Source organism: Mirounga angustirostris, unplaced genomic scaffold (genome assembly GCF_029215605.1).
Source record: "Mirounga angustirostris isolate CCGP_5_RB_7025 unplaced genomic scaffold, mMirAng1.0.hap1 SCAF_6, whole genome shotgun sequence".
NCBI classification, from domain to species: domain Eukaryota; kingdom Metazoa; phylum Chordata; class Mammalia; order Carnivora; family Phocidae; genus Mirounga; species Mirounga angustirostris.
Window position 1 is genome coordinate 76,714,971 of NW_026991714.1, and position 20,576 is coordinate 76,735,546.

The 20,576-nt window shown below is 41.4% G+C and overlaps 1 protein-coding gene across 9 annotated transcripts in view; it reads right to left on the reverse strand.

Annotated features, from left to right (window-relative positions):
* RNLS (renalase, FAD dependent amine oxidase) overlaps nucleotides 1-20,576 on the reverse strand; it is a 278,787-nt gene that overhangs the window by 16,580 nt on the left and 241,631 nt on the right. For 2 of the 9 annotated variants that reach the window (XM_064594570.1, XM_045877739.3), the window contains exon 7: nucleotides 3,398-4,877. The exons of 1 other annotated variant lie outside the window; for it this stretch is intronic. In XM_064594570.1, coding sequence (XP_064450640.1) covers nucleotides 4,725-4,877 — 153 coding nt within the window. In that variant the 3' untranslated portion in view covers nucleotides 3,398-4,724. Of the gene's footprint in view, nucleotides 1-2,973; nucleotides 3,181-3,397; nucleotides 4,878-8,294; nucleotides 8,564-8,844; nucleotides 10,208-10,228; nucleotides 11,474-20,576 lie in introns of those variants that run through there. 6 more of the 9 variants (XM_064594572.1, XM_064594575.1, XM_064594571.1 and 3 more) reach the window with 5 other exon arrangements.

The following is a 20,576-nucleotide window of genomic DNA, read 5'->3' on the forward strand; positions in this document are numbered from 1 at the left end:
AGTGGCCCGTAGCTGGTCTCAGGTGGACACTACCATTATGTTACACAAAGGCTGGGAGAAACCCAGAGCTTTTAAGCTTCTGTGTTTCGCCGTATCTGCGATCAACACACATGCTCCCCTTACCATCAACTCTCCCAAGCGTCCTATGTAAATGCAGAGGAAACTGGCCTTCACGGGAGCCTGGAGGCACCAGGAGGATCGGCTCATCCTCTTCCTCCTCTTCCCGTTCATCACTGCTCTTAACCATTTATTAAGCACTTACTGCGTGTCCAGCACTCTGCTAAGGTTGTGTGCACGTTCATGCCTCACAACAATCTTATGAGATAAACGAGATAAAATTCTTGAACTCCTTTCTCAGATGATGAAGCAGGCTGTGAGGTTATTTAATTGCCTCAAGGTCACGCAATGAGGAGCAAAGTCTGGATTAAAACACGGATCTATTCAGCTTCTGAGGATGCGCTCTTAACTGCAAAGCTACACGGCTTGCCTTCAAGGATTTACAATAAGGCATAGGATCAAGGAACAATGGACCAGATGTGTGGATCTAAGATAAGCCTCTATTTACATAAAGTGATAGGGCTGAGATTTAGAGGTTCTTAATCTGGGGTCCACAGACCTCTGAGTGTCTAAAAATAGATTGCAGAGGCCTGTAACCCTCTAGAACAGGAGTCAGCAATTTTTTTCTTAAAGGACCAGATAGTAACTATTTTAGGCTTTGCAGTCCCTATGGTCTCTGTCGCAATCACTCATCTCTACTGTTGTAATGCAAAAACAGCCACAGACAATACAAAGGAATGGGCAAGGCTGTGTGCAATAAAACTTTATTTACAAAAATAGGCAGCTAGCAAGCAGGCTCTAAAATGGTGTGTGAATTCTATGTGTCTATGTGCATTTTCATTGTTATTAGGTGAAGATTCATAGTTTTCTATAGTTTCTCATGAAGATTCAAAATCCAAGATGGCTGAGAACTGGTCTAAATGGTCTCCAAGCCTGTCCAAACCCAGACATTCCCAGATTCTATGATTCTACATGTGTTTTAAATTAACACTCTCTTAAAGACTCTCTCTCACTAGCAGGCTCATCTAAGGCAGATGAGCCTCTTAAGTGGATTATAATCACCATCCGTGGAGAAGGAAACAAAGAACATATCCCATTTCCACCTTCCCTGGCTTACCTGTCCAGATGGTCCTGGCGGGAACACAAACACATTCCCTACTGGAATACAGCAGCTCAGTCCTGCCCCAGGCTCGTGTGAGCTTTGCTGAAGCTGCTTCTTCTATGTTCCACTGAGCCTTCTCCACTGAAAGCACTCAGTTGTCTTAACCACAGCGATGCGCAGTTTGGACTCGTGGAGTCAGCCAGGTCAGCCCAGGTATGGTGCGGAGGGCGGGACGTTGTTGGATGCGTTTGACTGACACATCTCCGCATCTGTTCAGGGACCCCCTCCCAAGAAAACCTAGTTCTTTCTCTTTGGATTCCCCAGCTTCTTGAGTTAGAGCATCTTATCTACTGCCTGCAATGACACCAAGGTGGACCTTTACCCCACCTCCCACTCCATGGGACTTGTCTGCCCCTAACTGGACTCTTTGGGTGGACACCACTGATGATGGTCTCTTGTGCCCACTGCAGAGCCTGGTACCATGCATGCTTTGTGTGTATTTTTTAGGTTATTAGTGCCAAGATCCCCGAAAGCTTAGTCAGTTTTAAATTCTCGCATTATTTCTGAAAATCAAAATAATGATTGTCCAGTCACCTCGAAGAAAAAGCCAGATTGACTGCTTTAAATTTTAGGGTGGGGAAAAAGCGATATATTAAAACAAGGAATCACAAATACTATGAATCACGTGATTGCACTTCGATTCCAGGTTTCTGAGAATGGAGGATTGGGCCTGGAGGAAGAAACAGGAGAAAAAGCAGAAGGGGAGAAAGGCAGGACAGAGGTCAGGAGAAGGACACAGGGAACGACGAGCCCGACAGGTTCCAGAGGGAAGGACAGGTGCGCAGGGGTCTGCATGCTTAGCCAACCGTGCCTGCGCTGAAACTCAGCATCACCAAGATGCAGCTATTTGTCAGAGCCAGCGACCCCCGAGGAAGGAAATAAGCCAGCAAATGAAAATCACGGGAAGATCCATCATTCAGCCAGGACTTATGGAGACTTTATTCCGTATCAGACGCCTGTATATATCACATCAGCGTTAGTGTTAGCTCTCTGAAATGAAGCCTCATGAGAGAGCCACATACATAGTGAGGACCGTACCTCCAACTAGTATTTTGGTTCAGCTTTGGTGACCATGTTCATCCAGCAGCAGTGTGGTGCCTTGTAAATAGAAAAGGGTTATAGACGTGTGGGCTCCTCTTCTGGCATATCGTTATGTATATTATATATAAAGTATATACTCGTACATACATATATATATATGTACTTGGATGAATATATACTTTATATACAATATATATGTATGTACTTGGATGAGTGTGTATGTGTGTGTGTATGTATACACATATATATGTACTCGGATGAGTATAAAATACCATTGTAAATGTAAAATTGACCTTGTTCTTTTTACTTAACAAGGTAGTGGGTAGGCGGGGGGTGGGGATGATGGCATTTTGCACAGAAGGCTTGGTGACTCAAGGAAGTGTCCTTTTTCCCCCCTCGGTAATATCTGGTCTGGGATTATTACTGCTTTCTCGATGTTTTTAGACATACTTCTCCCCTTCAGAAATGCCAAAGGTGAAAAATACTATTCCACTGCTATAATTTGTCAACCTTGCTTTCTGAGCAAGAAAGATCTGCATAGACGGTTTAGTAATTAAGCTTTTCAACACTGCATCATAAAGTTTTATTCTGGCGAAGGCTATATTTATCAGCTAACAAGTATTAAATCACCCCACCACTCCAGCTGTTTCTCACTTAAATACGCTCCTTTCAAAACAGAGCAGCTTTCCTTGGCTGGCTTGATTTAATAAAAGTTCTTGTTTGCAAATACCACAGTGCTGTGTGGTCCTGCGGGCTGACATACATCCACCTTTGCAAGTGCTCCAGATGCTTGCCGGCCCCTACTTCCAGGAGCATTGGATGCCCTCGCCCTGGGTCTTTCAGGGCATCCTGGCCATCTGAGTTTCGTGGCCCTCTAGGCTGGCCTCCAGCACAAGATATTTTTCTTCCTGGTTCAATTTCTGAAGGGAAAGAGGTGAATGAAAATAAACAACACAAGCGGTGGATACATTTTATTTCCTCATTTGAGTGGCAGGCAATTGGCCTCTTCCTCGCAGAGATGGATCTACGTGTAAAATGAGTTTTCAAAACGACTCAAATGGCGAAGTAATGATGATCTACATACTAAGCAGGCTTGAGCTTTTTCCCGTACGTGCCATAGATTTTTCAAAACAGATGCGGAATTATTAGGGAATTAGAAGGAGTAGATATTAAAAGTCATCAGTAATGACTTAGATGAATCTTTTCTCTAAGTAACTCACCCTGCCTTCATAAGTCCTATTTTGCTCTTTTCTCTGGAGGATGCGCGTTCATGAGACAAATATAACAATTGTTCTTAAGGTTTCAGGAGGTTATTAATCCAATGGCTCCAGAATGGCATCAGTTAAACACAAGATAGTTAACACATTTGAATGTCTTTTCAGCCATGCTTCCAGGGTAAAACCCAGAGAAAAACAAATGTTAATTAAATATGGGCCAAAATGATGAAAGAAATCTCAATATCGGTCATCTCATCAAACCAGAAATCACATGCAGTTCCCCCTTCCTTTAGTGACAGGTAGCTGGTTTAGAAGGCAGGGATCAATTTCTGTCCAGCCAGCAAGTGACGGGAAGCAGGTGGGTCACTGAAGCATGTGGGTGATATGCTGAACCTCTAAGTTGGCAAATATTGAACTATTTTAAGTGCATCTATTTTCCAGTTCAGTAAATTTTCTTGTTGTATTAAATTCATTAAACTCGACACACTCTAAATGCCACACAGGTCATCCCAGGGACCACATGAAGTTAATGGCACCAGCCATCCGGTAGAGCAAGAGGTAAAAATCAATATATTGTCTCTCAGCTTCTATTTAATTTTTACCTTTCATGTTAGGACTGAATTCTTTTTTAAGGTTAAAAACTATGATATGACTTGGAGAGTCAAGTTGCATCTGGTTATTAAGTGAAAATTTGAAGAGCGGTTTCTTTGTCATTCAATTGCCCTCCAAACGATATTCCTAGAAACAATGACATCTATGACCTACTATTCAGGATGGTTTAATAACTAGAGAGAGACAGAAATTATGCTCTGTTAGCCACAGTTTGGGGGAATCCTGTAGTTCAGCAATTGGCAAAAACACTGAATCAAGGAGATTAAAAATGAGGATTGGATAATAATTATTCTTTATTTGGAATGGAAATTTTCAAAAGAATAAGGATTTTGGAACATGAACTGTTACTCTGATTGGACATGCTTTTTTGGGAGGGCCATTTGTTATTTTTAAGCACTGTTTTCCTCTAACGAGGAGTAGTCATGACAATTCAGAAACACCACGAAAGGTGCATCGTACAGGGAATTTTCATTCTAGCATGGGTTGTAACTGTCAAAATCATAAAATCAATTTTATACTCCATTTGAAAAATTTTCCAGTAATTTCTCTCAACAAAATAGAGAGCAAAATAATCGATAACAGAAACTTGTGAAAACAAAAACCCCAAGCTCACACAGAGGACAAAGGTACAAGTGCTAAACATGGTTCTTTAAAGCTTCTAGAACACACCGGGCAGAAGTGATGCAGCCATCGAAGTTGGACTGGGTGAACGCATCCCCTCCACACACAAGGAAAGGTTTGAGATGAAGAGTCAACTGGCCATAGGAGTTGATGGCAGCATTTGTAACCTGAAAAGGTTAAAAACAACAATAACTACAACACAAAAGGATTGTGGTTGACATTCTCTGTCCTCTTGTGCTGTGATGTCAGCACCCACCTGAAGAAATCGCCATGTCTCACAAAACCGAGACCCCTAAGCCCCTCTCCTCACCCAAGTAGTCATGCTGACCTTCTCAAATGTTGACATTTTCAGTTAGTTGACACACTTATCAGAACTTGAAAATTAGTGGGTCATGATAGGCTCAATTAGCTGGAAGTACAGTGTGGTTTTTTTTGTATAAGGGGGAAATGATATTCATGAAATTATTTACCAATAATGGAGTCCCTGTGACGTGCTAGACAAGGGAAACAGAAAAGAGAGAAGGAATGTGTCCTTAAGGATTTTCCAGTTCAGCACAGAGTGCGGGCATATGACAGCATCTAAGGGCTAAGACAGGGTGAGTAAGAGGGCACTATGGGAACACCTGGGGGTACCCAACCCAGCACACCCAGATAGAAAAGCCTTCAAAGGGGAGGGGACGGGTCATATCACTTGAGTTCTGATGGACACGTAGGAGTTTAAGAAACAGGGATAAGGCTTTCCAAAGAGAATGAGCAGCAAGCATAAAGGCCCCATAGTCCCTGAGCAAGAGAGAACAAAGTGTGTTTTGGAAAGGGGCTAATCAGAAGAAGGGACATGGCTGAGAGGCAAGATAAGAGGCACTTAGTGTTTTGGAATTAAAATGTATAATACTTCTAAACAAAAGTCTATTAAAAATGTAGAATTTACTACTTATGAGGGGCACCTGGGTAGCTCAGTCAGTTGGGTGCCTGATTCTTGGTTTTGGCTCAGGTCAGGGTCATGAGATCAAGCCCCATGTAGGGCTCCACGCTCAGCAGGGAGTCTGCTTGAGATTCTCTCTCTGCCCCTGCCCCGACTTGCACGCTCTCTCTCTCTAAAATAAATAAATAAATAAATCTTAAAAAAAAAATAAAAGAATTTATTACTTATGAGCCAAAGGGGAGAGAATTAGCTAAAGTCTGGGATTTATTTTATTTTATAGAACGAGGTTTTAACATTTGAAATGCTGAAAAGGCATAGAGGTTATTTCCTGAGAAAAATATTCTGAAAATTGGGAAGGATGTTACTAATAAGCATTCACAGCCAGAAGAATGAGCGGGTGACAGGGGTGTGTGAACACAGTCATCTTGGACATGAGACAGTTTGGCTCCTGGAGAACCAAAACCCCCTAAAAAACAAATCACAAACTTATTATAAAGGCAATCTTGGGGTGCCCAGCTGACTCAGTCGATAGAGCATGCGACTCTTGATCTTGGGGTTGTGAGTTCGAGCCCCATGTTGGGGGTAGAGTTTACTTAAAAAATAAATCAATAAAATCTCCTCCTTTATAAAAAAAAAAAGTCAATCTCACTTGGGGTTGCTTCCCTGCACAACTTCAGGGCATGACATTCACACAGACTACAACAGGGCAGTTCTGGTCTCTTATACGTGTTCATGGAAAGTAATAGGCTAAGGCCCATGAGGAGTTGTTTATTTAAAAATTACCAAAAAAAAATCAAGAAATGTATCAAATGCTATTTGGATTATGGGGTTGAGATTTGGTTCTAGGTAAGCTGAGTTAGTACATGCTTGGACGATTTTTTAAAACCAGAAAAAGTTGGCATAGATTTTTTTATAAGCCATATTTAGCTTTAATAAGGAGGTTAGTTACAATTATTTCTTTGTTGAATCACTAAAGATAGGGACGTTTAAAGTCCTGTGTTGCTCAGATACGAATGTAAAATTTTAAGAGCATCCTCTCATTTTCCTGGAGGTCACTTGATAGGAGCAGCATCTTTCATACACACTGCAGATAATCTTCTTTAAAAGTTATGCCACAGGGGGTGTCTGGGTGGCTCAGTCGGTGAAGTGTCCAACTCTTGACCTCAGCTCAGGTCTTGATCCCTGGGTCTTGAGTTCAAGCCCCTCATGAGGCTCCTCACCCAGCGTGGAGCCTACTTAAAAATTATACCATAGTTTTATTATGTTCAATTGCAATTTGATTTTTCCCAGCTTTATTGGAGTATAATTGACAAAAATTGTATATATTTAAGGAGTACAACTTGATGTTTTGATACACATATGTATACATTGTAAAATCATCATCATAATCAAGCTAACTAATATATCATCAGCTCAGTTATCATTTTTCCTTCCTTTCCTCTACTCTCCTCTCTTCTCCTCTCCCTTTCCCTTTCTCTTTCCCTTCCTTTCCTCCCTCCCTCCTTTCTTTCTGGTGAATCACTTTATGATCTATCGTCTTAGGAGATTTCAAGTCCACAGTACAGTACTGGTAACTAAGTCATGTTGCTGCACATTAGATCCCCGGAACAGACTTACCCTGTGTCACTGAAACTTCGTACCTTGGACCAACATCTCATTCCCCCCTCCCACCAGCTCCAAGTCTTCACCATTCTACTCTCTGCTTCTATGAGTCTGACTAGTTTAGATTCTGCATAGAAGTGAGCTCATGCAGCATTTGTCTTTCCATAGCTAATAATCTTGAAATCGGCTCACAAGATCTTTGAGTGGGTATAACAGACAACACAGAGTGTGGACACTGAAGCACAGACTTGGGTGTTCAGTCAGAGCCTTTAAATTCCTACTTTATTTTATTTTAATTTTTTAAAGATTTTACTTATTTATTTATTTGAGAGAGTGCTTGTGCAAGCAAGGGGAGGAACAGAGGGGTAGGGAGAAGGACAAGCAGGCTCCACACTCAGTGTGGAGCCCAATGCAGGGCTCGATCTCATAACCCTGAGATCATTACCTGAACTGAAATCAAGAGTTGGACGCTTAAACAACTGAGCCACCCAGGCGCCCCTAAATTCCTACTTCAGATAGAATTTAAACAGGTTGGATTATTTGATTTGCCAGTGAAACACTAAGGGAAAACTGTTAGGTTCTCATACATATTAATGATTTCAGAGTGTGATAGCTGGTAGTCTGAAAACAAGGGATGTTATATAAACATTTAAAAACCAGACAAGACTGGGCAGAAGCTTGGCAGTCTGGAACCATTGAGTAGAGGGGCAAATCATTTTCTGACTTTTAATAGGCCATGAGGGTGCCAGCTATGTTTTCCCACAGTCATCAATGCTCCTAATAATGGCCCCAATATTCAAGAACCAGTTCTAATATGCATAAAGTATTACTTGTTAGCATTTCTTGAATGTTTGCTGCATACACATGCTTTAACATGTGCACCCATTTAATGAACACAGCCACCCTGTGAGGCGATTACTGCTATTCTCATTTTATAGAGGAGAACACTGAGACTCAGAAAGATTGTCACCTGCCCAAGGACAGAGAGCTAGGAGGTGAAGAAACAGAGATCCGAACAGAGCACGCGGACTCCAGAACTCACCCTTCTGACACTTTCAGAAATATTTCCATGAAGACTTTATTTATTTATTTATTTATTTATTTATTTATTTATTTATTTATTTATTTATTTATTTAAGATTTCATCCATTTATTTGACAGAGAGAGACACAGCAAGAGAGGGAACACAAGCAGGGGGAGCAGGAGAGGGAGCAGCAGGCTTCCCGTTGAGCAGGGAGTCCGATGTGGGGCTCGATCCCAGGACCTGAGATCACGACCTGAACCGAAGGCAGATGCTTAACGACTGAGCCACCCAGGCACCCCTGAAGACTTAATTTAAACAAAACAAACAAAAATGTTTGATGGTCACTGGTAGTTTTATGCATCTGAAAATTCATATAAACAGAGTAACTCATTCATATACATATATACGAATGCACATATGTATAATACAAAATAATGCATGTCCATATATATGTATTATTTTTAAAACAAAACAAAAACTTTGATGGTCTCTTAGCTTAACGCATCTAGAAAATCACATAAATGGGATAGCTCATTCATATGTACTCATATATACATACGTGTACGTCTATATATAATTTACACACCTGCACACACCAATCTCCATGTGCGGTAAAGTTCTGACACATTTCAGCTGACATCCCGGTACAGATAAAGCATCACTACTGCACATTAACAGGTATTAAGCAGGAGGGAGCTGGTGGGAGAACGTTCTGCCCAGGGTGAGCTGGCAGTTTGTCGGTGCCGTGTCATTCCGTTTGATGACTGGTACGGGCCAGATGCGAGGTCACGTGGCTGGAAGACTGGGCTGCTGATTGGCCAAGTCTGCAGTTTGGGGAGGAAATCAATCTCACGGCGTTTAGGTGACTCACCTTGAAGCGTGCTTCAAACACGCTCTTCTTTGTCGTGTTTCTGTGACTTTGAACCAGCCGTCCTGCGGGGTGATGGTGTACCATTCCCCCCTCTTCGCTGCCCTTCTAGAAGCAGCACAAACGTCACCTGCACTGAGGTCTTCGTGCTCTGCCGGGCAGGGCAAGAGCCTTTACAGCGAGTCATTTTATCTGTGATGTTACTTGCTGTTTTGCACTGTAATTACGTCCAGATTTGTCTCCCTTCCTAGACTGCATGCCTCGAAGAGCAGGTGCTGGGCCGCACCAGTCCTTGTATCCAAGGCTGGGGATGGTGCCTAGCCTCTATTACGTGTGCAATGAACGTTTATTGAGTTAAAAAAAAAAAAAAAGACAATATTGTACACGCAATTGATCAAATGAAGGTCTTCAAAGGGAACCATCTACACAAAAAGTGTTATTCAGAGGCACCCACTGAGCTGGCAGAAGCTCAAATGGAAGAGATACTGTATTTAGGACGCTCTCAATAGTGACAAATTCAGGGCTGTCCTCTCGTCATGTGAACTGTTTCATGTGAACATCTCATGTGTCATATATGAAGCAGAACCACACAAAGCTGCTGACTCTGCAGGCCACAGATGTGAAATATTGTCCATCTTCACATGGCTTAACCTAATGGGTTCTTTGTGTCGTGATTATTAGCTGTAAACATACACACAAGGAGTCCCTCTGGTGTGAATGAAATTGAAGATGACAAGAGAGAGGAGCAGACCAGAAGGCTAACAGCGACTTCAAAATGGGGATTGTCAACAACATGAAGGTGCTAATTAGCAAAAAATAATCCAGCGATACACTTGGTGACATGCATTCTTCCTTCCGCACCTCAGCTGACGGCGGAAGCTCAGGCATCTACCCAAACACAACAATCTTGCTGTGTGGCCTCAAGCACGGCCATATTTTAGGTTGATCCATTCTAGTTAGCTGTCCAGCCCATGATTTGGTTCCTTAAAACCAACCTTTCCGAAATGTGGCACTAAGGGACATCCATGTGGGCACAGCAAGATGAGGTCTCACCGGTTCTAATCCTAGATGCTCAACCAACCTGATAAGAAAATGTGACAACATTTCAACAATTAGCTTCTTGCTCCTGCATTTCCTCACTTGTCACAGATGTAAATTATACTGTACTTCACTGACTCTAAGGCACGGTCAACCGGAAGAAGCACCAGTATTTTATGCGCCAATGAGGAAGAAAAATGGTGGCAACGTGACACATAGCTTTATATTTACTAGAATAGTTCTCTTGTACTTATCTACAAGTAGTTCTTTTGCAAAACTAGAAAGGACATAAAAGAGGAATACTGGTTAAGCCGTTCCAAAAATGTCTTCGCATATAGAGCGTGACTTCCCCACTCTAACTCAGAGTTGTCCACATCCGTGCTCCTCCCCACATCACAGTCTGTCCTCTGTGCCTCCTAGAGCATTTCTTACATGAGTGCTCCACTGGATTGTACTTTCTGGCATTTTCTCGGAGCCACTGATACCCGTCTTGCAAGTTCTGGTCATGCACTTTCTCTGTGGCAGGGAAGAAAGGTTTCCAGACAGCGACCAGGACTCATACTCTTTTCTCAGATGGTCCTCACATAATTTGTTAATTAAAATATCAAGGGGTTACAGTGGCGGTCCCACTGTTAATCCACCCCAAATAGCCGTGTTCACGTGTGTGAAAACAACCTCCTGACTGAGTCCTGGTGTATCCCGACTCCGTGGTGTCTCACAAGCAATGAAATATGGCAAATATAAAATGGGGTAAGGGGATGGGGTGATGGGCATTAAGGAGGGCACTTGACAGAATGAGCACTGGGTATTGTATGCAACTGATGAATCACTAAATTCTACCCCTGAAGGAGAGAAGTATGGTGGGTACTTAATATGAGTAAATGCATAGCAAGTCCAAAGATAATGAGCAGCAGGATCCTTGAAGCAGGGCTTTTTCTGGTCACAGCATCTCTGGGTCCCTATGCGACTGTCTTCAGCATTGCCAGTTTAAACCCTCCACGTTCTCAGTTCATCCAAAGGAACAGCCTCAGGTGAAACCGACAGAGAATCAATCTGTTCCTTTCCAAAGGTAAACGTACGGATTCCAGGACCACGTGTGGTTGTCTTCCCAGCCCATTCATCTCCTCACCCCTGCGACTGGGGTGACCCCTGTGCCGCATCTCCGGACAGATGCCACTAATTGATTGTGGCATTCTTTCCCACGGAGCCCAGATGTGGCCGAAGCATCCTCCCCACCTGATGGCTTCAGGCAGATCAACTGGACTTGGCACTTGAGAGGAATCCTATAAAACCATCCTGGGTTCGAAGCCTGAAGAGCAACCACGTAATTACAAATAAACGAATTAAATATTTTTCACTGTTTTTTTTTTTTCTTCTTTTCTCATGAAGCCAGGAGAGTATGATGCATTGCTTTTGTCCAAACCAGACATGTTTCAGAGCCAAGAATTAGGAGCACATCAGGAGTGATTTCCTCTAGATGATGCCAGACACCCACTTCTCATTTCTTCTAATAACCACCCCCAGCCCTTAATTCCTAACGTCCCTCCATGCCTTTGTCCCTCCATGGGTCACAGTGGGGCTTTGACAGCCGTGTGAAAATAAGACAGGTACTTTGGCTCTGGCCACAATACTACAAAACTATCAGGGTTCATGGGAAAAGTAGGGTTGGAGCAGATAATTCGAAACCTATAGAACTCTGACCCGAGCACTAACACAAACAATACGCATCATAGTAGAGTGACCAGCATGATGGACGTTCTCCCAGCCTCTGCATCTAGTGACATCTCTGTGGCTTAGGCTTCCTCCTTCAAGATATAGGCCCTGGGGGGCAGTTGCTCCTAAAAGACCATTTTTTAAAAGATTTTATTTATTTATTTGAGAGAGACAGTGAGAGAGAGAGCACAAGCAGGGGGAGCAGCAGAGGGAGAGGGAGAAGCAGACTCCCCGCTGAGCAGGGAGCCCGATGTGGGGCTCGATCCTGGGACTCTGGGATCATGACCTGAGCTGAAGGCAGCCACCCAACCGACTGAGCCACCCAGGCATCCCTAAAAGACACCATTTTGATTTAAATTTAAAATATCCAGGATGTAGCCTTCTTCATCAATTCATATTTCACTGAGGGGGAAATGTCTTTGTGATTTCGTCATCAGCACCGACAGGTTTGCTGAAGAGCTTACCAAGGCGGAAAACCCAACGGTTGTTAAGGCCACCATGACAACCACGGTTTGTCCTAAAGAAAGGCACCTCTGGAGGTTTTCAGGTTTTTTCTTCAGACCTCCCTATTTGCTAAGGCTTCCTCTTTGCTTGTGAGGAAATTTACCCAGAGCGCTTGAAAACATAAACATGTCCGAGACCGATACTATTCCCCATGACACTGATTTTCTAGTTTGCAATTGCATTTGAAATAATTCACATTACAAACCAACCAACCCAGGTGCTATAAACGACTGAGTACTTTTATGGCTTTCTTACGTTGCCTTATGTTCCTGAGGGTCACGTCAATCGGACTTGCGTATGCCTGCGTCTTGGACAAACGGAGATGTCTGAGGCTTCCCTTGTGCTTTTGATAATCACACTGAATTTTTAAAATTGATTTCTAACAATTCCCGTGTCGGAGGGTGGCTCTTACCTCCGACTGTTCCCGGCATCCGGGGAAAGCTTACTGTCTCCTAGTTGCACACTACCTTGACGGGGGCAAGCTCTGAGTGACAGTCCCCTTCTGAGCTATGGGCCACACCGGCAATATGAATAGCTAGAAGGGCTGAGATGATATGGGGCTGATTCCTACATTTCTTCACTTCCTCTACTCTGCAGACAGTAAAAACCTGAACCCTCTACTCTGCAGACAGTAAAAACCTGAATCCATGCCACGGTACATAAACAGCAGAAATTGAATACTTGGTTAACTTATTCTTTTATGACCTCAATGCAAAGCTCAAAGATAGTGGTTCCCAAAAGTCAATCTATTGCAAGAAGAGAAAAAATAAGGAGAATTATGAGCTTTTTCACAGAGCGAAATGTATTCTATTTATAAATTGGTTATGAGGTTCTATCTTTGCTATTTTTTTTTTTTTGGTTATTCCTTCCATTAAATTCTTGTGGCCGTGTTTTTACTTTTTAAATTCTTAATTGCAGAATGCAAAGATAGCAATATTATACTGGTTCCCAAAACATTTAGAGGGATTTTACTGGTCCATGAAATAAAAATGCTTGGAACCATTACTACGCAGTGAGGTGCTTGATGTGGCTCAGAGCACAGAGATGTTCAGCCTGAGGAATGTTTTCCATAAAGGGGGTGGGGGTGCTGGGAAGCAGAGGTCAGCTTGCAGAAACCACCAGTAATCTCAGGTAACACTGCATAACCTTCGTTTGGACTTGGTGAGTAGGTAAGTAATTTTTAAAAATGGAATAAAATCTTGTGTACGACTCATTTCCCAGAAACTTGTGCAATCTCTCTTCTATCCAAATATTCATCTAGCTAGAACTAGAATCTGGGGTAACACATCCTTCATCTGTTCACCTGCAGCTAAATACTCAGGTAGTAAACTTAAGGCTGTAGAGAAAAATCGGGGTTAGGGGAAAAGGCTTCATCAAATGCAGAATGAATGCCTACCTTCAAACTGCATGAGGCTAGGGAGAAAATGTGGTCTGTGTTGATTCTATGTATACATTTCCCCATTCCTACCACGTTCCCAAGGCACTGGTTTGAGGCATCTATCATATTCCTGTTTACAAAAACAGGGAGAAATGTAAACAAAAGGACGAGAGACCAGGGCTTGTGCTCATGTTAGTGGAAATGTCTGTTTACATCTTTATAGATGGGGATCCAGCCCAGGCGGTCTGAAAGGATGAGACTTCATTGATGGGTCAGTGAAAAATAATATTAACCCCTCAGCATTTTTTTCTTCAGGAAAAAAAAAATGTGTGCTATTGGCTAAATTAAAAATGTAGTGTTTCTATCCCTTTCTTTTATTTAAAAAAAAAAGAATCCCTTTGGGGACTAATGAAAATGCCGTAAAAGGTTGCTGATTCCGCTACACTTAACTCACCAAATTGCAATCTGGTAAGAAATATTTGTTATTTAAAAGCTTTGCAAGTCCTCAGAAACAGGGAGCTACAGGGGTTGTTTTGTTTTGTTGACGGTTATTTTTTTTTTCATTTTCGTATTCCCTGCATCTCCTCCTCCATTGTATGTGGCTGGTGTTGAATAAATGTTTGCTCAAAGGATGTGTGCACATGGGCCCACCAAAAACTAATTCAAACTTTTGAAAGTTTTAAATTCTCTGTATTCGAATGGTCTTTAAACGTGGAGGAACTTTTTCTTCTCTCTATGATAATAATTTTCTTTATTGTTGTTTCAGTCTCTGAAATTTCCTTTACCTTCGGAATTACCGTGTTACTTCCTTCCTTCTGTGTCATCGCCCTCGACACCTGCCCATTCTAACTCAGCTCTTCCTCACTTGCACCGTCCAGGAGACCACTCTTCTTCGGGTACCTATGCTCCTTTCTCTGACCCCCAGAAAGCAGGATTCGCGGCCTCAGGCTCACCTTTTGTAGATCCCAGGCAAAGGCACCGGGGGTATCTGACTCAACCTGAATTTCAAAACAGCAAGTGAAGACAGTTTCCTACCCAGACAATTCCACCTCACCTCATAAAATGGTACCGTGAAGAACACCCTGGAAAGTGTGTAAGATCGAACTAGACGAGTGTGTATGTGTGAACATGAGTGTGTGTGCGGGGGCGTGATAGGACATACAGATGTTTGTCTTTATTTTTAAAACTGGAGACCCGAGTGACCCAGTCCGCGATGTTTCTAGTTCACGTCAAAGCGGCAGTGAGCCTGCACAGACATGAAGTCTAAATATTCCTTTAAATAACTTTCTTTCCTGGGACGAGGGGAATGCATTCTAGAAAGCTCTAGGTGTCAGGGAGGAAAGAAACCAATTCTTCTGGGTGACCTAGCCAACTTATGTCTTTATCTTTTAAAAGTTCTCTCTTAGAACAGTCAACTCTCTGTGCTCAGAGGTTTGTGGTACAGCCCGAGGTCCTACACATATGGAATATATTTGCCGTATGATTAAGACAAGTGATGATACGGGTTATTTCTTAACCATACGCTGCATATTATTGAAGATAAGTGATACTGAGAACTGGGATAATAATGATAAATGGGAGGGCTGATTATTCCACTTAGTCTATTTTTAGGCATATTTCCTTAAAAAAAAAAATTGCACTTCTTGTGGCCACTGGTGTTTGAGAGTTTCCTATGTTACAGTCCTCTGTATTCACAAAGAGCTTTATCAACATTGTTAATTGGTTCTTATGCATTATGTTCATCACATCCTCTTGCTTCTGTTCAACACGTCTTTCCGGTGTTCTATTATATTTAATGGTGATTTCATAAACCCGTTTCTTTGTTGTGCTTTAGGGAGAAGGTTTGCTTGTGCTGTGGGCTCCCGGCTGCAGAACTCTGTGTCTGGGACTACGGACAGTCGCTGTAAAATTACTATTGGTTGGAATACCCTAGGTGTGAAGAAAGTGATGTGGTTTGGTCAATTCTCAGTGGAGCTTTTCGCGTTATTGGTATTTGTCTATTCTATTTTAATAAACCATGGGGTAGATGTGAGCAGGAAGCGCCACAAATCAATTATATGATCCATGTAGCAGCTTTAGTGGGGCTTGAACGGTGAAGGACATATTTTGCTGAAACTGTATATTCAGTTCCTGAGGTCTATATTCAACCTATTTAGAGATCTATTCTATCTTTCAGAGTCCTGAAAACACTGGAGCAGTCTATTTCAACGAGGAGTTGTTCATAAGCACACAATCAAGAATGAGATACTGTTTTCCCTAGTACTCTTGCAGTGATAACAGACAAAACAATGGTCGTGTTATAGTCCCCTTTAGAGTTTTTAATTTAATAGGAAATTCTCCTGCCCTTCAGCAAGGTTTAGTATATTCATGCATAAACTCTACAAATATGTGTAGTTGGCGAGCCTGCGTAGGGTGCTGGGGGGACAGGCCAGAAGGTGATCTAACAGACTGGGATCCTCTTGTTTTCATCTAAATATAAACGTTGTGCCACAGTCTCTCCAAGGATCCAATTGCTTGGGATCCTAGGATGCAGAAGGCCAAAAACGCTTTGGATCTGTGAGTCTAGACATGAAGCTAAAATCATCTTTCCTACTCACGTGGGCCTAATCATGACTTCTCCCCCATTTAACAGCAGCTCGGTTCCCCGCCAATTCAATCCTTCTGCATCCTTTCTCTCACTCCATTTCCCTTCTTTTTCTTTTTTTTTTTTTCCCCTTCTTTTTCTTGATGACCCAGAAGCACAGCTATTATCTTCTTCTGGTCCTCAATCGTGCTGAATGAACCCAATGGCTTTTTGTTTGCGCTGTGAGATTTTGGCCGAAAGATTGCCACCATTTTGATCTTCAGATCCAGAAACAACCCCCTCCTTTCTACTTCCAATACTGTGAAATTAAAAGAATCAACGCTTGTGCTCTTCAGAGAGACAATAATGGAGGATAAAAAAACAAGTGGTTTGAAAAGTCGGCTTAAATGAGGTATAAATTATATATGGTGAAATTCAACCTTGTTTATGTGTACCGTTTTATAAATTTTAACAATGTACACAGTCGTGTTAACTACCACAACAATAATACAGAGAACATTTCTGTCACGCCCCAAAATTTCCCTTGAGCCTCTTTGTAGTTCATCTCCTTCTCCTAGTCATAGCCCTTGCCAACCACTGATCAATTTTCTGTCCCTACAGTTTTACCTATTCCAGAAAGCCATTCAGGTAGAATGATATGATAGATAGCCTTTGAGTATGGCTTCTTTCACTTAGATAATGCTTCTGAGATTCACTCATGTACTGCAGATAGTAGCAGCCTGTTTCATTTTATTACTGAGTAGTTTTTCATGTATGGAGGTATAACGTTTTGCCCATGTACCAGGTGATCAATATTTGGGTTATTTCCAGGTTTGGGGCAATTATTGATAAAGCTGCTATGAACATTTGCAAATAAGTTTTTATATGGATGTATGTCTTCATTTCTCTTGGGTAAATCCCTAAGAGTAGGGCCCTTGGGTCAGATGGTAAGTGTGTATTTAACTTCGTAAGAAACTATGAAAGTGTTTTCCAAAGGGGCTGGTGCCATTTTGCATTCCCGCAGTGCTAGGTGAGGATTCCATTTATATCCTCACCAGCACTTGGTACCTTCAGAGTTTTTGATTTGAGCCACTCTAGTAGGTGTGTTATGGCATCTCATTTTAGTTTTAATTTACATTTCCCTAACGACCAGTGATGTTCAGCATTTTTTTGTGTGGATTGCCATCCAATCTCTTCTTTTTTGTGTGTGCTAAAATACATATGACATTAGTAGTAGCCACTGGCAAACACTTATCTGCTTTCTGTCGCTACGGATTTGCCTATTCGAGATACTTTATATAAGTGGAACCATTCAAGATGTAGTCTTTGTGTCTGGTTTCTTTCACTTAGCACAATGTTTTCAAGGTTTATCCACATTGTAGCATTTATCAATACCTCATTGCTTTTTTTTTTGTCCTTCAAATATTTAATATGTGTATTCTATATAATTTCCCATGGGTCCTCTATTAGAACTATGTTAAAGACAGATTTCCCACCTAACAGTTGATTTATTTTACAGAGAGAGAGCAGGGGGTGGGGCAGAAGGTGAGGCGGAGCCCAATGTGGAGCTCAACCCCAGGACCCTGAGATCATGACCTGAGCTGAAATAAAGAGTCAAATGCTTAACCGACTACCCAGGTACCCCCTTAATGATTGATTTTTTAATTGAGGTAAAATTCATTGCTTTTTATGCTTGAATGATAATCCATCTTATGGATATACCATATTTTGTTTATCCATTTGTGTCCATGATGGACATTTGGCCTATCTCCACCTTTAGTTACTGTGAATAGTGCTCCTATGAACATTTGTGGACACGGTTTTGTTTGAACACATGTTTTCCATTCTTTTGGGTATATAGGACGGGGATACTTTGGTCATCCTGCAATTCTATGTATAACTTACTGAGGAACTGCCAAACCGTTTTCCACAACATCCAAACCATTTTATATTCCCACCAGCAAGGTAGGAGCATTCTAATTTCTCCACATCCTTACCAGGATTTGTTTTTCCTTTTTCTTTCTTTCTTTTTTTTTCAAATTATATTCATCTTAGTGGGTATGAGATGGTATGTTATTGTGGTTTTAATTTGCATTTCCCTAATAACTAAGGACACTGGGCATCTTTTCATGTGCTTGTTGACCATTTGTATCTCTTCTTTGAAGAAATGTCTATTCAAGTCCTTGACCCATTTTAAAATTGGGTTGTCTGATTTTTTGCCATTGAGTTGTAAGAGTTCTTTATATATTCTGGATTGTAGACCCTTATCAGATAAGTGATTCACAAATATTTTTTCCCATCCTGTGGGCTGTCTTTTTACTTTCTTAATCCTTTGATGCACACAAGTTATTAATTTTGATGAAGTCCAAATTATTTTTTCTCTTGTTGCCTATGCTTTTGGTGTTATATTTAAGAAACCATTGCCAAATACAAGGTTGTGAAGATTCAGCCTTATGTTTTCTTCTAAGATTTTATGATTTTAGCTTGCATAGTTGGGTTTTTAATCCATTTTGGGTAAGTTTTTGGATGGGGTGTGAGTTAAGGGTCTGACTCATTCTTTTGTATGTGGATATCTGGTTGTCCCAGCACTATGTGTTGAAGAGACTATTGTTTCCCATTGAATGTTTTTGGGAAACCTAACAGAAATCAATTAACCATAAGTGTGGGTTCATTTCCAGACTCATGGTTCTATTCCATTAATCTATATGTCTATTCTTATGCCATTACCACATTATTTGGATTAGGGTAGATTTGTAGTAAGTTTGAAAATCAGAAAGTGTGAGTCCTCTAGCTTTGTTCTTTTTTCAAGATTGTTTTAGCTATTTGGGGTCCCTTGCAACTCCATATAAATTTTTGGGTCAGCATTTCTGCAAAGGCCATTGGGAATTTAACAGCAATTACAGTAAGTGATCTATGGATCACTGTGGGTAATATTGCCATTTTAAAATTATTTAAGTCTCCCAGGGGAGCTGGCTGGCTCAGTTGGTAGAGCATGTGCCTCTTGATCTCAGGGTCGTGAGTTCAAGCCCCACATTGGGCACAGAATTTACTTCAAAAACAATAATTAAGTCTCCCAATCTATGAACATACAGTATATTTTCCTGTATTTAAGTCTCCTTTAATTTCTTTCAGCAATGTTTTCCAGTTTTCATTGTAGAAAGCTTACATCTCCATGGTTAAATTCATAACCTCTTCTTTAGTAAAGTGCTCTTCCAAATCTTTTGTCCATTTTTAAATAGTTGGGCCATTTGTTTTCTTATTACTGATTTGTGACAGGTCTTTATATCATCTGGATACTAGTCTCTTATCAGATACATGTTTTTACAAATGTTTTCTCCAAGTCTCTGTCTTGTCCTTTCATTTTCTTAACAGTGTCTTTCAGAGACATTGTTTTTAATTTTGATCAAGCCCGATTTATCAATTTATTTTCTTATGGCTTGTGCTTTTTGTATCTTATCTAAGAAATGTTTGCCAAACTCAAGATTATAAAGATTTTCGCCTGTTTTTATCCAGAAGTTTTATACTTTAAGGTTTTATGGTCTATGATCCACGTTTAGTTAATTTTTGCATACAGTGTGAAATGTGGACTTTGTATCTAAAATGAAACATTCCAATTTCTATTTTGCTACTTACTAGCTGCGTCACATTTAGGGAAAACCATGCAACGTGAACCCCAGTTTCTTCATTTGAAGCAAAGATAGTGATATTTACTTCCTGATCTGTCGGAATTGTGAGGATCAAATGGAAAGAAGTAGAAAATTGCTTTCTAAAATCAGAGCATAGATGTTAACTATTATTTCTAGCTAACAGCAGCAGAAGAATGATGATGGGAGAATGTGTCATAATTGGGGGAAAGCCAGAACTCAAACAATTACTGGCAGTAGAGTGAGGTGTTTGAAAGCCCTGGCTTTTAAGGTACTGAGCCTCTATTTCCCAACTTCCTCATCTGTGCAACGGGGAAGAAGCAGACACTCCACAGGGTGCTTGGAGGGTGAAGTGAGTTAAGTACAAAGCCCAGTGAGCTACACAGACTAGGGGATTAATAAATGCCATTTTTTGTGGGGTGCCTGGGTGGCTCAGTCCTTTGAGGGTCCGACTCTTGATTTTGGCTCAGGTCATGATCTCAGGGTCATGAGGTTGAGCCCTGTGTCAGGCTCCCACACTGAGCCAGGAGTCTGCTTGAGATTCTCTTCCTCTCCCTCTACCCCTCCCCGAACTGGCACATGCGTGCTTTCTCTCTAAAATAAGTATATA